This window comes from Rousettus aegyptiacus, unplaced genomic scaffold (genome assembly GCF_014176215.1).
Source record: "Rousettus aegyptiacus isolate mRouAeg1 unplaced genomic scaffold, mRouAeg1.p scaffold_m13_p_8, whole genome shotgun sequence".
NCBI lineage: Eukaryota > Metazoa > Chordata > Mammalia > Chiroptera > Pteropodidae > Rousettus > Rousettus aegyptiacus.
Window position 1 is genome coordinate 23,525,886 of NW_023416311.1, and position 18,748 is coordinate 23,544,633.

The 18,748-nt window shown below is 36.7% G+C and overlaps 1 protein-coding gene across 6 annotated transcripts in view; it reads right to left on the reverse strand.

Annotated features, from left to right (window-relative positions):
• The window catches only part of AUTS2 (activator of transcription and developmental regulator AUTS2), a 1,066,702-nt gene that overhangs the window by 628,160 nt on the left and 419,794 nt on the right, over nucleotides 1–18,748 (reverse strand). Inside the window, exon 1 of one of the 6 annotated variants that reach the window (XM_036225388.1) lies at nucleotides 8,306–8,359. The exons of the other annotated variants lie outside the window; for them this stretch is intronic. Coding sequence (XP_036081281.1) covers nucleotides 8,306–8,344 — 39 coding nt within the window. The 5' untranslated portion in view covers nucleotides 8,345–8,359. Of the gene's footprint in view, nucleotides 1–8,305; nucleotides 8,360–18,748 lie in introns of those variants that run through there. 6 annotated transcript variants of the gene reach the window in all.

Genomic DNA, 18,748 nt, shown 5'->3' on the forward strand with positions numbered 1-18,748 from the left:
AAATCTTAAAATAATCATGCTGAGTGAAAAAGCCAGTCTGAGAGAGGTAGGGGAGAGGGGGAGAGAGGAAGAGGAAAAGGGAGGGTGAGGGAGAGGAAGAAAGAATATATACTGTATGATTCCGGTTTTATAAAATTTTAGAAAGTACATACTACTCTACACTAACAGAAAATCATTTTGGTGATTGCCTAAGAACAGGCAAGGGTGAGGGGTAGGAAGATGGTAGAGGGATTACAAAGGGATGATAGGAAACTTTTGGGAGTGGTGGATGTTTATTATCTTGACAGGGGTAAAGCCTTATGGGTGTATGCCTATGTCAAAACTTAGCAAATCCTATAGTTTAAATATGAGCATTCATTATGTCAATTATATCTCAATAAAACTATTAAAAACTAAAGCAAAATACCATAGCCCACAATTATACAATATTGTTGTATATTAAAAATATTAATTTGAATATAGACATATGTGTATAGGCAGTGATAATGTGAAAGCCTTGACCATATGAAATCCCCCAGAAAGTAGCAAGAAAATAAATTATCAAGCAAAGAGAGGGTACCAGGGGCAGAACCATGGGGGTGAAGTGGGAATCAGCACTGAAAGAAGAACCAATAAGGAATGATTTCATAAATCAGTGCTTAGTGATTTCACAAAATTTGAGAAAGGAAGGTCAACGGAGTTGGAGGCCTGAAAGCTGCACCATGTAAAGGGGTATATCTGCCATGATTACCAATGCATCCCTAGCATCAAGTTACATAACAGGCACTGAATACACTGACTAGTGACTGGATGAATGAGAATTAAAACCACAAGATTTTATGACTTAATAGTTTGCTGATAACCTTATACAGAAAATGTTTTAGTAGAGAAGACAAAAGTCAGTCTGCCGTTGGTTAAGGACTGAATAGGAGGCAAGAAGGTGTTCTGTTAACAGGAAGTTCAAGAAACAAAGGACTAAAAGGCCAGCTTTCCCATTCAAAGTACTCAAGGAGAATTAACGTTTTTAGACCCTCTATATACTGTTCTTGAACTTCACAGTTCAGACTGTTTGGAACGATTTTAGTCCCCTGGGAATTCCATCATTAAAACCAGAAGTAAAGTACTAAAAGTCCAGCTGTCTCCATAAATATTTTAAAAACATTAAGCAACAAGTAAAACTTCCCCTTTCCTCTACGGAGACATGTGATCTTAGTCTGATTCCTGCTTTGAATTAGAAATGCTCCCCTTCCCCAACACAGACTGATTTTTTAAAGTTTTTAAGAGGAATTTCCTTGTAGGAGAGATTACAATAAATCATTCATATCCATAAAATTTAATTTGGAAGTTCCAGGTTTTAGTGATTCAACACTGTAGGCACGTAGTCAACACAAGATTGAAAAGCCATTTTACTTCCTCGGTAACATGCTTAGGATTAATAAAATTAGTTTTGGAATAGATATAGAGTGGAGAGAAGGAACCATAATATTTATTGTGGTTCTCCGTTTCACACACATATTCAAAGCAAATGAATAATATAACACCAGATAAAACAATATTTTAACACACACACACACACACACACACACACACTTCAAAGGAAAATCTACCAAATATTTTTTTCTAAAAATTAACATTAACTGGCATGAACTGGATTTTTGTTTCTTCACATTTATCGTTCCATTAATGAAATCCTGATTTATATTTACTGAAGGGACTTTCAAAGTTGTTAAAGCACCTTGCAATCAACCTACAAACTTCAGCAAGCCATTTTGTTGCTAAAGTGGATTAACAAAAACATTTCTCAACATTGAGTCTAACAGATTAATTGAAATAACTGTTCTCTATAACCAAAATTCTCTCATGAAAATATTTTTTTACTTCAACTGTCTTAGCTGGTTAAGCAGAAAGAGACAGGCTATTTTACTTTGAAATTCTAATCCTATTTTTTTTTTTTAAAGAAACAAAACAAAATCTTTTTTATAAGATTTTTCATTTATAATAATGTTTCCAGAATGCTAAGTTTCTTTCATCAGTTGCATTATCTCTCAGAACAAGGCAAAATAAAAGCTAACCTCCACCCTACCTCGCTCCTTACTCCTCATGAATTAGGCTCTGAGAGAAAACCACAAACAGATAAATCCTCAAGTATTTACTTGACATAAATGCTTTAGATAACTAAACTGCCTGCTTTGTGTCCGAAGCTACTTGCCACTCAATTATCTTTCAATACCTTGGATTTCAAAGCCTTGCCTATGTTCTAAGGATATTTAACACTTCTCTTAACACCCTCTGTTATTTTGAATATGGCAGACATGCTTAAAGGCCCAATAAACAGTCCTTAAAGAGTTCTACATATAGTAGCTGGCATTCGAAAATCCCAACTTCATATCCTATATTGCATTTGACCCTCCTGCTATGTTGAAAGCAAAAATCTCACCATTTACACAAGATTATCACTGACCTTAATTCCCATTTGGATTTTAAGAGTCCAAGACTCTATCAACAGAGCTAGCCAGGTGCTCCCCCATTTGGATTTTAAATGGTAATGCTTAACAACCAGCTCTCTGGGAAAAGATGTATACATGAATACATGTACGTACATTTACTACAAATTTTAGTGATATAAAAGGTGTGTAGGAAATAATTTATAAATAATAATAAAGTATACAATATTCTTTATTGTGAATTCCAACCAAACAGCCAACTGATTTTCAAAGGTGAACTATGTGGACTCTGTTATCTACAACCAAACTATGGTTGCATTTGAAGAATGAGTATTTCTTTTTATTCAGTAAGTCAGTTAAATCTTTATTTTGAAATAATTGTAAACTTAAGAAAAAGTTGCAAGATGAGCATAAAGAACTCTCATTTATCCTTCACCCAAATTCTCTATTTTGATGTGAAACTTGACTGATATTTTCAACCCACTAAAATTATAGTGGAACAACTAAGACATATGTCAGAACTTCATTTGTCAATGGAATGAATATCTTTTTTCTTGAATTGGATAATATTTTTAATATAGGAAGAAAATTTACTCATTTTATTGTGCTATACATGATGTAATGGATACAGATATAACACACTTAAATTTAATCTGTATTAATAACATTTTCTTCTTCTTCTTTTTTTTTTTTGTTTTGTTTAATTCTTGACAACAAATTAAGAGATCAAGACTGGATCTGTACTGTTTACCAACTTGTGTGTAAATCAGTCATGCTACATTCAAGCTATGGGAGTGATGTCACTAAATGCACAGTTGGGAAGAGATGCTCAATAGCACATCATTTTACAGTATTTCCACCACACAATAGCCTCAAGGTCATAGGTTATAGTAAAGTGTGACTTCTGAATAGTTATTGTAATTAAGTAAATTATATTAAAAATAAAAATAAGTTTATGGAACTTAATTTTTAAGGCTGTTTAAAAAGATGACAACTGGCTTATAAAATTCCTGAAAATTTAAATACTGGTTCTTGTGAATTGCTAACAAGTCGGTTACAGCACATCAGAATAAGATCCTTTTTGTTAGAAAAGTAAGCCTCTTACCTCCCTATCATTGTGTAAATGGTATCCAGGTTGTTCCCATTGGTGAATAAGGGATGCATAAGGCTGTGAAGTGTGTACGTTCATTCACAACCAGGCTGACAGTTACGAATCTATAGAAACACTGGCAAACATAACATTTTTCTAGGCAAAGCTAACCCTGGAACCAGGTTTTATACCAAGTGAGTCAAACCAGTTGAGGGGGGAAAAGCAAAGAAACAGTCCTGATGTTAACAGCTATTATATTTTCTAATACAGATATGTCTCAAGGCTCTCTTAGCTCCTACCCACAAAAGGGCATGAAAACATGGGAAAAGACCAGAAGTTATACAGAAGGGCACACAAGTTGTACAGCAATAACAAAGTCAAAACCCTTCAATACCAAAGACTTCTCAGTATAAAATAGGATGCTTCTCTCTTTGTCTACTCCCTTTCTCACATCCTTGTTAATTCCACTCTCCCTTCTTCCTTCCTTTCTTCCTCCCCAGATCTTCCTTCCCTTGCTCCCTCCTTTCCTTCCAGGAGGAACCAAGATAAGTTCATAGTGGGAGAGATTCAACCACTGTATCTTTGCCCTTCTCCACCGCATTCAAAGGTATTATCTACACAGCTAGAAAATAGCTCTGAAAATGAAAATACATGTTAGGTAGAGCATGGTAGGCACACAAGAAGAAAATACTGCTCTAATAAACAAATAAACTTTACTTCATTAGGCTGATACAGGAATAAAGACTAACCAGAGTTCTACTAAAGGAAACAACTGAACATCCACTGACAACCTACCACATGCCTGACTCTTGAGTAGAGAGCATGTGGAATGCAGTGATAAATGGGCCATAATCCTGGACCACTTGCCTAAGTATAAAACATCAAAAAATGAGACCTTGGCAGATCCACTGTCAATCTCAGCATTAAATCTTCCAGAATTATAATGAGAGCAGATGACTATTTTAGGAATATAGTATTTTGAAGACTGGAAAATATGTTCCAGATATCCAAAGGTCTGGAGTATAACTGAACAAAGAGGCCTGCACAGGAAGCAGTAAAATGGAAAGGGGGCAGCGAACAGCCATCCACAAAAGGTAAAACAATCCTGGTCAAACAGTGTGGCCTGATTGCTTCCATTCCTGGTAAAATACTAGCATTTGTGTTTGTGTGTCACAGAGAGAAATGAAGACACAGAGCTGTTCAGTCTAAATGCCAACATATTACCAATCCGCACTATGATTTCTGATAATTTCCCAAGAGCTTTCGTTATGAAACCAGGATCAGTAAAAGAGACATGTGGATAAGTCTCAGTTGTTATTTACCTCAATGAGCACCTAATTTGCTCCTACTATGTACACAGCATGTATTTGGCTTTGTGAGATGACAAAGATGAATGTAACAGGATGTCTGAATGATCACATGAACATGTCAGGTAAAGATACTACATATGGAATATGTACATTTAGCATTTGAACCATATAAACAAGGCAGAGGACTCAAAACATCAGGGTATAGGCTCTGACAACTGCTAGGACATTGGCCCTGGGTCTGTTTTATCCATTATCAGAATGGAAGTGCCCATAAAAAGCATTTCATCCAATCATAAGTCAAAGTTCATACTCTCTCACAATATCCCTACAAGGTCAGCAACAAGTGTCGACAATATTCTCAGTGACCTAAACCCTCGAAATAAAGCCCATCCCTCTTTGAACAGCTCAAATTGTTAGAAAGTTCTACCTGTTACATTGCATCTACTTGAACTTTCTACCCACAGTTCTTACTTGTGTCTGCTGGGATCCCCTAAAATAAGTCCAATCCCTCTTCTATATGACAGCCCTTTAAATAATTGAAGATAATTATCATACATTCCTCCAGGCAAAATATCTCTAGTTCTTTCAATCATTTCCAAGAGGACAAGATTTTGAGTTCCTTCAACCACCTGGATAACCCCTTCTCTGCATGCACTCTAATTTCAATACTCTCCTAGTTTTGCTCAAACAGGCTGCTATTCAGCTATGTTTTCACAATCTGAATTTGTACTATGAAGATCCATTTTTAGTTCTAGATATAGGATTTCACAGCTCTTCCTTTTCAACCTTTCAATCTGCTAGCTTTGAACTACTATTCCCACGTAAGACCTTTGGAACTTGCTCCTGTCACCTAATACAAGTGATCTTTCTCTCCATCTACATATTTTATCCACAACCCAACCCTGACCTCAGTCATATCAAAAATGTTGACAAAACTGAATCAAATGCACAGCCTTGTGGCATGCAACCACAAACCATTCGCATAATTATTCAACATGTTATAAATGTTGCCTAACTACACTATGAAAGCTGTAAAATTACTGCAGACATCCAGGTACACATTACCAAAGACATTCTTCTAAAGCAGTGGTCAGCAAACCATGGCCCACAAGTCAAATCACACACCACCTGTTTTTGTTGTCTTGGAGCACAGCACGTCCATCCATTGTGGCTGCTTGTGTGTTGCAGTGGCAGATGGGTAGCTGTAGCCAAGGCTGTATGACCTCAAAAGCCTAAAATATTTACCATCTGACTCTTTATAGAAAAAGTTTACCAATCCTTGTTCTGAAGGAAACAATCTCATATAGCGTGACATTTTATGTGAACCCACAATGGTTCTCAGTGACAACTATTTCTTCGACTAAGCCCCCAGAAAGCACGCATTAGTAACACCTTCCAAAATCTTTTCTGGGTAGAGTTATTGATCTATGGTTTATAAAATTCTTTTACTTCTCCCTTACAAAAATCAGAAGTATTCAGGTCTTATTTGTGCATTGTAGAGTCTGAATAGGTATTATCTTTTGGCAATAAATTCTATGGCAAATATTAGCACATTTATATCTGTAGTTTATATTCCATACAACATGTATGGTTTGCATATTCATAGTATATACCCAGTATGGAGGGCCTTACAAGGCATGTTGGGGTATCAATAGCAGGTCAGAAGAGAAATTGGAAAAAGCTGAAAGGAAATATAATCAGGGCTAGAGGAGCCAACTCTGTAGTGGGACATCCCTCCCAAGGAGGCTACCATGCAAGGTCGAAATCTCTAATGAGGTGAATTCAAGGGGACACTGATTCAGTCTCTTAAGGATCCAAAATTATTGTAGGGGGCATAATTACTGCCAACAGCAGTATCGGAGCTGTGTTGATACTTGTTGCCAATGGTACAGCAATCTTTTGATGTCCAGGGAGAGAGTAACTGTTCTAGACAATACCAGCTCCTAAGCAGAAACCGGAGATAAAATATTGGTCTATTATCCCCTCGGGAGAAATACTGACAAGAGGTGTCAGCATCCCAAGGCATTCAAGGAAGAAATCTCAGTTTCCCAATGACCGAATACAAATAGGAATTATTTGGAGGAAAACTGAAAGATATATTTAAAATACACAGGATAAGTACTGAATTCATCCAGATTAGCTGAGCTCAAAATAGATTACTTCCAGATATTACCAAATAAGTGCATTTCTAGTATCTGCCAGGATTAGCTCTAATTTGAGGATTGGTTAAGCCAGAATTTCCAGGACAGTGTATATGCCAAGATAGTCATCCCCTCCAATTTTAGGCTGGTAATGGCCTCTGGGCCAACTACCTTCAGCACAAAGACGTCTCATCTATTGATCTAAGTGTGCTGTACAAAGAGTATCATTTTCTACATTGCCATGATAAGACAAAAGCAGAGAAACACTGGATTAAGCTAAACTGGCAGATGAAAGGACTTGAGCCTTAGCAGCTAGAAGGCTGGAAGGTGGGGAATGAGGCACTGGAGAAAGGATTTTAGAACAAATGGGATTATTGGAGTGAGCCAGAAATAAACCACAAGGACACTAATATTGGACAGCATTTTCAAAGAGGAGGACAGAGAGGTTCTCCAAATGAAAGGAATGGTCCAAAATAAATAGAGGTAGGGTGAGACTGAGCAATAATTTATATATGGCCAGCATCAGCTAAGGGCCCCATGGCACTAATGAAGACCATAACAAACACCAAAGCAATTACATGGGATTAGTCTCACCCAGAGAAGAAGATAACTCCCAAAGGGAAAGATGCTGTATACATAATGAAAGGAGAACAACAAACTTCCAAATATCAAAAAGTTTCTAACCAGGTGGGCAGAAATGTCAGAACAATTTTTATAATCATTGCCAATGACTTCTTTCCAGAAAAGGAAGAAACTGCAAAAGTAAGCTAAACCATAATCATGCCACATATTTCATAAGGACCCATAATATATTCAGTTGACAAACAATTCTGCCAAGTAGCTCTTCTACATGTTGATCATGTCAACAAAATTAATTTGACATTTACAGCTATTTTGAGAATAAAATGCAATTGCTTAAATTATTCTGTGGAAGCAACATGAGACGGAATTATTCAGTTGACAAAATCTAATTAGGTGTAAATTATTTCAGGTCATATGAATTATAAAACCTTTCACAGATAAGTATTTTAATTCAAAGTGGCTCAAAGTGCTATAGAATATTAATAAGCCCATAGTCTCTTGTAATACTTTCGCATTTCTGTCTCCAATAATGCCACCTATTCCCCAAATATTGGCCTACACATGAGTTCTTAATCTGCCTTCTTGAGCCTGTAGTTATATAAGAGAGAAGAAAGAAAGAAGGAAGTTTCCATCTCAGAAACTTTACACAAATTAATTTATTTTTTTAATATTAAGATATAATTCACATAGTATAATATTTATTTATTTTCAACAAGTAGTACTTTCCTCCAGTTGACAGATGAGGGAACTGAAGCTCACCTGGAGATTAAGTAACCCTCCCACTAATATGTAACTCATCTGCGGCAAAATGCTGGAATATAAATGTAGAGCCAATGAAATCTTCAATATTCAAGGCTTGCCTGTCCTTCTTGAGAACCTAGAAAACAAGAGCCATGTAGTCAATTCTAGACATCAAATGTAGGTATTTAGAGGAGAAGAACCTTAGCAAAGAGCAGAAACATCTTTGCCACCAAAGATTATTCATGGAACTAAAAAGAAGAGAGTGCTGGCCCACCCAAAGCACTGCAAAGAAAGAGATAACCTGGAAGAAATTATGCAACAGAAATGTGGGAAGAAAAAAAAGAATGAAAAATAGCAGAGGTTTATGTAGAATAGGTATATGATCTTTGCTTACAATTGATTTACTAGAGGACTGAAAATTTTGATGAGAAAATTGGATTAAAACTATAACACTGAAATCACTTCTGATCAGGGCAAGTTATAAATCAACTTACTCTTCTTTGAAATGGGAATAATGATGTTTGTTTTTTCCCTCCCTCACAGAGATAAAGGAGATAACAAATAAGATCTTTTTGGAGAGAGGTCCACAAAATAATCCAAACTTTGCTTCATAAAGCAAATGGTATCCATACAGACAGACAATTACAGAATAGTGTCGATTAGAGGTCAACCTGTGATAGGAATAAGAATGTCATTAATGGTGATGGTTTGAATCCCTGGAAAACCAGGCCATGTTTATGAAAGATAAAATCTTTTCTACTTTTCTTTAAAACTATTCTTGTGAACTACTGCCACTGCCTCACTGATGTCAGAACGTTACTTTCACCTGGACCTCTGAACTATGTTACATTGAAGGCTTGAACCAAGCCTGACTACCAGGAAATGGAGAAGGGGGAAATCACCTTTGTCATGAAGTGGCAGTTCTTGAGACAGCAGTTGTGAATGGCCTAAATATCAGATTCATGTATAAACCCAGGCACATCCCACTACCTGAAACAATATGGCTAGACACAAGCTGCCCTAAAAGGAGAAAATAACTCAGGCCTCAGACTAGGCCTGCCAAACATTATCCAGTTTACACTCTCATTTTTAGTCTAGAATAACAATACTGCCATGATCATTTGTAATAAAAAGGAGGGGCTGGTAGGGAACAGGGAGAAAAGGTAAAATAGAAAGAAACAGAAGAAAAGTAAAATTTTAAAGAGGGGGAAGAAAACAAGTGGAAAAACCCATCTGTAACCATAAAATCACGTCCTCGCTTTTGTCAGTGCTTTCTCCCAATTCTCTAAGAGTTAAAGGCCGCCAAGTAATAGGGCCTGCAGAGTTTTCCCTTGGGTCGCAGCCAAGGCCAGTAACCCTGCTATTAGAGACCTGCCAAGCTTTGTCAATGCAATCTGCTGAATGCCTTGAGTGACAAGCGATCAATATTCTCCACTCTCATGGGTCATCACAGGTGACATAGGCCTAAGTAATAAAACAGCCCTGGCTGCCTCCTCTAACTTAAATGCTTCCCCAGCCACAATATTTCTTTTTTGTCTAAACGCCTCTAGCTAAATTTCTCGTAGATCGAACCATCTGATGGGGATAGAGATTCTGAGGAATTGCAACGTGTCTGAATTGATGCTAGCCAGTGAAAGCTCAGTAGACTGGAGAAATAGGTTCAAATAAATCGAAAATGACTAGCTACAGAGTTGTAATCTGCCAGCATCAGACCCTGTAGCAACAAGCCAATATGAAAAAAAGCAGGCTGACAGCCAGCCACCACCAAGTCACCTGCTGAAATGAGAACCCATTTTTTCTCCACTGCTGTGTTGACAATAGGCACTTTCTCTGTGACATCTCTGGTGGCAGGAGGGGAGGGGGGAGTGGCAGGAGTTCCTCATATTGTAGGAAGCATTCAGTGTTGTATGCCATCAATAACTACCACTGTTCTCCAGAAATGAGGAAGAGCCCTCAAAGGTGGGTTTGAAGGGAAGACATGAAGGCACGCTGTCTTCTGGGACCACAGACCAGGTACCAGCATCTCCTTCAACCCCACTGGCTAGACTGCGCAAAAAGCTCCCTCCTGCCCTCTGACCTACAGAGAAGTAGCCACAGACAAACAGAAAAGCCATGAAGTGATGCACTCGTTTATATGAAGACTCTAGAGAGCTTCTAGTCAGGATTCACAAATGGAATTAAATTCCTCAGGCAGTAGTTTCTGAGCAGATGATAGAAAGCTCAAGTCGACTGACCATTTAACCAAATCAGTGACTTTATTATAGACTGTTATATCCAGAAGGGAAAAATAAAGGTCTTAAGAGTCCTTTCAATGGCCTCAGAGAAGTATATTTTAAGCAATTCACATTTTTTTAAATTTAAACTTCATATTTTCAAGTATTAAGGCTTTTATTATACCTTCTGTTTAAATGTAAATAAACACATATATTCTTGGCACTCATCCAATATCCTAGAAATGCCACCAAGCTGACTGTGTAGGTATCCCAAACATCCTCGTGCTTATCCTCTCTCCTTAAAGCACCCATGGCTCCAGCAGGGCACAGAGTGAATGAGAACTAACTAAAACTGCTGCTGAAAACCAAAGCTTCCAGAACCAGGTGCCCCCTTAAAAATAAGAGTTTGGGTGTTTACCTTGCTTGGAGTAAAAAAAATAGAAAATGGAGAGGTTTATGACTTATATTCTTGGTCAGACTGACCTGCTCTAATTTAATTTCTAATTATGTTTAAGTTATTCTTTATCTGCATTTTTTACTTCCAATAGTAATTACAAAAATTATCTGCATGTCAAAAGACATACTAAACACTTTCTTATTAGAACAGGATGATACCCGATGATACTTGAAAAGCTGGTACTGAGCTAGCATATTTAATTTTTTATACTCTGACACTCATGCATTATAATTTAGAGGAAAAAAAGGTAAAAATAAGGCGCTAATAAAGATTCTCAGATTTTTTAAAACATGGCCTTTTATAGAAGTTGACAGAGGGACTTTCTTTCAAAGGAAAACAATTAATTGTGATTTCTATTCAAGATTATTTGCCCCCACAACCACTGATAGAAAAAAAAAAGGAATTATTACATGGTAAGTAGGTAATCTGTAATAGGCAATGTCACATGATAGATCTCACAAAATAACCTGGAATGAAGAAGCCTAATGTAGGACAGGATTATTGGGACAGACATTTATTGGTAACATTTAAACCTGGGCTATTGGAATTAATTACAAAGGAAGAATCTGACCTAATTGATCCTACGTTATACAGCAAGAAATTAATGGTGAAGTTGCAGTCCTAAAAGATCAACCAATCAATAAATGACTATATGAACACATCTGTGAGGGTGTTTAAAACCTTGCCTGGCATATCCTGGGACTCAGTAACCCTCATAAACTAAGGGTTCTCTGGCTCACACATACCACATAGGACAGAGGCCTAGCTAACTCTGCCCAAGTAGAATGAGAGAGACTTTTCTTCTGTATATGACTCCCTGAACCCCCTAACTGAGGCTAACTTGTGCCTCCCTGACCTCCAGAGGTCAAGATTCTTGCCAATCCCTCCCTAATCATGTGTAGGCCTCAGCAGGCCTTGGGATCAGTTGGCCACATACTTGAAAGGGAAAAGTGACTTTACCTAGTTCCCCAATGCTTCAGAAAAAAAATACATAAAAGCATTAAGATGCAAGTGACAGTGAAAAGTCTTAGTGGTAAAAAGAAATCTCTAGTCCAGGATGACTACATCAATCCTTCTGGATTACCACTACTTATAGAAAGGTCTCAGACTAAAAAAGGTTACTTCTACAAAAAGTGCCAAAGCCTAAGGCAAAACAAGAGATCACTTGGATTTCATTCTGACATGTCTGAGCATTTCTCTGTGGTTAGTTAAGAACTTCTGCTTTGGTAAGAGAGCATGTCAGCCAAAGAAGTGACGGGAAGCTGAAGTGGTTATATTAATCACTTAGTTGATACGATTACCTTTCTTCTGTTAAGCCGCATTCATTATTAAACAAATACTGTCAATTCACTCTGAAGAAACAGAACAGTGTCCTGACAAGTTGCTGCCACTATCTTTGGCTATAATACATCAGAGGAATACAAAGTAGAAATGCAATATCCTTGGAAACAAAATCATTTATAATTATAAAAAGTAATACATACTTTTTGTAGAAAATAAATCTACTTACGTTCTGCCAATCTAAAGATAATCACTGTACACATCTGGGTGCATTTCTCTGCCTTTTTGGTTTATTCTTGTTCTTAATCTCTTTTTCTATACTTAACTCAAGTAATACTGCTTGTGTGTATACATTTTTAAATAAAATTAACATACTATAAATATTTTCCATTGAAGTAAATACTACTTGAAAGTAAAACTTAATCTATGCATAATATTCTAAAATATAAAAATAACATAAATAAACCATGCATTGGTATGATATGGAATCAACTTTTCTTCACATTTAATTACTATCTCAGCATAATGTCCTAGACAAAGGATTAATGACTCAAAAAAGTGTTAACACTTTAAAGAATCCTGAAACATTACAGAAAGGCTTGTAAGGCTTGTATAAAAGTAACTAACCCATTGTATTTTTTCTAGAAATGACTAGTCTCATTTCTACAAATTTTATTAATTTTATAAGTGGAAAAATGGTACCTCCTTGTGACTTTTAATTGCATTTCTTCAACTATTATGAATACTCCATTCTTAGATATTTAATTCCCATTCTCATTCCAAACCAGACTTTATTGACTGGGAGTAAATTGAAATAAATTGATTGAGAAAAGTTAAATGCCACCAGTCTTCAGAGAAATTACTGTTTTGATGATGATTCTCTTCTGATTAAAAGGAAGCAAATGGAAATGAATCATAAGTTAATCAAACTGTACTTTTCATCTCTTTTTCCCAAGTAAGTAGTTTTTCTTCAAGAAATGAGAACTGATTATCATTAAGTGCCTAAATGGGAAAGATGTGTATCAAATCTGACACCATCACATACGCTAACGAGCCTCCCAATTGACTCTGCATTGACTTGGATACTGCCACACTCTAGAGTGTACACACATTTGTAAATAGCTCTCAGGGGTGAAAGGGGTGAGTTCCAAAAAGCTTAATCCCGTAAAGCTTAAGAGAAAATAAGAGACTTTAAGGTTCTTAAAATTACTCCCTGGGTTAAGATCTAGAAGGTAAGATTTTTAAATGAAACTTCAGAAATGGGTTGTGAAGTGATTCTTACATACACACAAGAAACATCCAGTTTTCATTTATTTTATCCATCAAAGATAACCTCATATATTTGTCTTCCCTTGAGAAAAATTAAAATCAAGACCGTTTTTCACTAGGTAGGAGTAATGGACCATTCATCTCTAAAGTAAAACATAAGATACTTTAAAATAATCTCTTTTTAAACATATCTTAGTGAAAAGTTTATCATTTATGATCAACCACTATTGAGAAACTAGTCAAAAGTTATTTCAACTGCATATTAGATATGGGCTTTTGAAGTAAAAATTGGCAAGATTGCACATGTGATTTTGAACCATGATTTTACAAAAAATACCTTTAAGTTATAGCAAAATTTTCTACACTGATTTATTTCTTATTACTATAGAACCAACTATTTCTTCAGAATGCAAAGTTCTGTGTGCAATATCACTGCTAACACTCAAATGAGCTTGTAAGACTTAATTCTTTCTTAGTCAAAATACAATTCAGCGAGGGTTCTACCCAACAAAGTTTTCACCCTAAACATTTTTTTTCCCCCCTTGGGTTTGGAAGGCAAAAGTTAAATCAGATCTTCCTTTCATGTTAATTTAATGCACTGGTTTGACAATTCAGTTTTCTTTTTATCATGGGGGAGGCAGAAAAATATAAAATTAATGTAATAAATACATCACCAAAATTTGTCAGGGGGAGAGTTGGGGTGGATAGGAAAGGCTGATGAAAATGATGAACAGAATAAGTTTCCACAAGTGATTTGTTCAGATACTATATTAGGGATATCTTTACACACAAAGGAAAAGATATACCATCCTTCTGCCCCACTTTACATCTCTGTTCACTCAGCTACTCATTAACTTATTTATTTGTTCATTCATTCATTTTTCAACAATTACCAATACCTACTATCAACTCTAGTATTACAAATATGAATAGAATAATCCCCAGGTTAGATCTTAGAGCAGAAAGATTTGCAGCCCACCAACAAAGTATTATCTGCTATCTGGAAAGATAGGAACAGGGGATGAAGCAACTCACGATACTATCAACTAAAGTTCACATGCTTGTGGAGGTCTAATAGCACCATACATTAGAATTCTGAGCTCCAAGACAAAATTTCACAAGGGGACCTCCTCATCCTTAAAATGATGTTCAGAATTCCTTTTGGTTGGTTTCTCTTCAATCTCAGGTCCACCAAATATCATATTTACCCTTAGGTCTATATGACCAAATTACTCCAAATTACAATTCTGGGTGAAAACAATGACCAGTGCGCCAAACAGTTCCCCACTTGGAAGGCATCTGAGTAAAGAAAATCTAGGCCTTGTCCCTCAGGAATAACAAACTCTCTAGTAAATGACAGAGAGCAACATTATTAGTGGTGCGTAAAGAAGATAAACTACTTTCTTTTGTTCCAAGGCCTATACTCAGCTGTTGCATACTATCTGCTTGCTGAACTTGTATCTGCTTGCTGAACTTGTAGTGCATCTACCTTGTGTTAGAGGAGCTATTTCTGGAGCTGACCCCAGTATAAAAGCTGGGGTGAACTGAGCTTTTCTGCCTATTAGAGTGTTCAGCAGAGCCAAGGGTGAACTTTTCTAAGTAGATGGGCCAGAGGACACAGACACTGATTCAGGTTTAGCTGTCAGCGCCAGGCAAAGCATTTCTAATCTCCCCAGTTGGCACTAAATCAGCATGGCATACACGAGCCCTTGACAGAGGACAGACAAATGGGACTCACTGAAAGAATAAAGAGTGGCCTGGTGAAGCAGAGACACTGAATATGACGCAGAGCCTTCATTTCTCAGGCTAAAGACACTTTGCCGAACCCACATTCATTCAGGATAAGTCTTGGCTCTTCTGTAGTAAAATGACACCTTCTAGTCTGATCCTGAGAGATCAGACAATGCTCATTCCAAGGATTTAGAACTCAGTAATTAAAAGGCATACTCTTGCCTCGCCCTCTATTTACTGTTGCCTAGGGAAAAGAAAAAGCAAAGCAAAAATTAAGAAGATGCCATCCAAACCATTGTCATCACCCAGTACAGGGTAATTCATGGTTTGATTTTCTTACGGCCCTCTTGACAATCAATCACGCCAAGCCACAGAGCAAAAGAAATGTGATCAAACAGAAACATGAGCTCTTTTCTGTGGTGTTCCTTTCAAGTTTACAAACACATTTCAAGAAGGGAAGAGAGGAGACACAAACAAAAATTCAGACAAAATAACCCTTAAAAGGACCACTGCTAGTGGAGTGCTAGGATTTTCCTAACACTGTGTGTTGTCTTTACAGAGCACCTTTTGTTTGTGTCATATTAAACACCTTTTGTTTGTGTCATATTAAACACTCTATGAAGTGTTAGCTAAGAGATTCCTGGCTTACCAATGAGGAAAATGTGGCTAAGAGGCAATAAATAACTTGCCCATGATCACACTGCTAGTAAGCTAGAAAAATGGGATCCTAACTTTGCTTGGGGTTAAAACTCCAGACTCTTCTTCATAATCACTCTGCTATACAAACATAACAACCTGTTAAGTGTGTAAATGGAATTTTTATATATCAAATCCCATTTAAATACAGTAGAGTAACTTGCTTTATAAGGACCCCTAAAGTGAACCATTTTAAAGGAGAAAAAAAAAGAAAATCACCAGCAATGAGAATAACCACCCCAATTTATCTTATAAATTTAAATTTTTGATGATCATATTGGATTAAAATAAGGCCAATCTACAAATGCTGAACATGATAAGACTGCCAGCATCTACCAAGCTGCTAGCGGTGATGGTGGGAAAGAGATAGCAGGTAGGAAAGCGGTAGCAGGCGGGAAAGCGGTAGCAGGCGGGAAAGCGGTAGCAGGAGGGAAAGCGGTAGCAGGCAAGCTGCCTTACACTCTGAAGAGAAGCCTTCATCATACATAAACAAGGTTTAAAGTGCACTCTTAGTTTACAACTCATGCAGTCATAACTTGCCTTCACATTAGAAGCAACGAATAATGGTCTCCTTAACAGAAGAAAGCTAAGACAGTCTCTTACCTTCAGGAAAAGAAGATATTATACCCAATTGAAAACTGACCTAGTAAGAAAGACTGAAAGGTGTAGTCTGAAAAGTGATACTGGCAGGAAGGGTCTAAGCAGAGTCTTCTGCCTCCTAGTCCATTATCTAGTTCCTCTCCAAATTCTATCCAGGTGTGCTTCCACTGACCTCTCTTATCCCAAAAGAACTAAGCAACTTGTAACTAATACTGGGGTGTGGGTGAGTCAAAATTTTCTTAAATATTACATCAGCCAGCTATTTTATAGGCTCCAAGAGCTTAGGGATTTGTTTAAAATGAGAGATATGGGCTATAATTTTTAAATGTCATAAACGAAGATAAATGTCACTGTGGAATGATCAAACCAGCTTAGGAAATAAAATTGGAACTTTTAAGAAGGCAATGTGTATTGGGATAAATACTCTGCATCTTCTATAGAAGATGCATAAAGTAACTGAATTTGCATAAAGGTTTCAGAAAAAAATAGTGAGAATGTTTCAAATAAAAAGTAAAGCATTCTCTCTATATAAACAAAAGACTATGAGAGAAAGAAAGAAAGAATTCTTGAAATTCTACCCACGAGCTACTCCCCAGTTAAGTTCATAAATAGCTAATCCACTTGAAGTTTCTTTTGCCAAATTATAATATTAAAGGTATTAAGTATTCTATGTCTATATAGTACTTAGCAGAATATTACCTTAAGTGTCTTTTATTATTTATGTTATAGTAATATCTTTAAAATTACTATTATTACAAAAACTATTAATAGGGGCTAATACCTTTTTTTTTTTTTTTTTTGCAAATACAATGACCTAGCTGTTTTATTTATTGGGTTATATTGCTCCATTCTTTATCTCTGTTTTAAAATCTTAATAGGAAGTTTTAATTAGCTTAATATTTTAATATCACTCTAACAACTCTTACTCCCCTCTCAAGAAAATTAAAATACTAATCTGTTACATTCAAGGATAAAAATGCCAGAACCAGAAATGAGGTTGTTTTGCATTTGGGATTGAGAAACTGTCATTTAAGTATCTTCCATGTATGTCAAGCACTCTGCTAGGTTCTTAACATCCATGATTTCATTCTAGCATCACACCACCACCATCAGAAATTACTACCATCATTTTACAAATAAGTAAAAATCTAATATTTCCAATGCCAAATTCCTCTCAACACTGAACCAGAATGGACCCTCTAAGGTCACCTAGTTCGACCATCTGCCTCTAATTAAGCATTAGACACTGATAAAATTCAAAAAGAACATAGAGATCCGCCTAACTCCTCATTTTACAGAAGATAAAAATGAGGCACCCAGATGTCAAAGGACATAGGTTTGTTCACTGAAGTCAGAGAAATGGAAATACCAGGTTCCTATCACTCGTGCTCTGCTGAGACCACACGCCTCCGCTGGATGCAAGCAGGAGAGGCTGGGCAAGTAGCAGAGGGAGCATGCACAGAAGACGGAGGTGGGTTAGGAAGAGGGTGCCACCTGAGCCCCACTGTTGCTTTCTGGGAGACAATCTATACACTGTGATGACCTGGCAAAGTTCACAGACGTCAGAGAGTATGACATTGATGCTTTATTGTGCTCCTTCTTAAACTACTCTTTTTCCTCATCTGTAAAATAAGACATTGTAATATTATTCTTCCTAAGGTTGAGATTACATGAGCTACGTTTGTAAGTAAGTGGTCAATAAACACCAATTATTAGTACAACCTGTCCTGTCTCTCTTAGAGCAAAAGCCTTACCTTCCCCCTCCCTCAATGCCTTTACAACAGTGGTTCTCACTCATTATTATGGCCCCTTCCCAGAGTTTCTGCGGTGGAGTCTGAGGATTTGCATTTCTAACAAAGTTCCCAAGTAAAACTGATACTACCATATTTTTGCTTTGATAGTTTTCTCCTCTATTTTAAAAATCTCTCTACTTTGAGAAGCACAGCTTCTTGACCACTTAATTGCCATTATACAGTGTTCTTCATGCTTCTCTTTACTCTTTTATGAAAATCTCACTCGGACTAAAACTACAGGGAAGGCCAGTCTAAAGTGATAAACAATTATACTTTAACAATACAATAAGTTATTGCTTAATAAATGTCATTTTATTACTTTAAAGTCAATTATCTTGACCCAAGCAAGGTCAAGTGAAGGCTTAACTAGCTGCTTAATAAGTAACAGTACTTAGCAGTTCCCACCTCAGAAATCTACCAT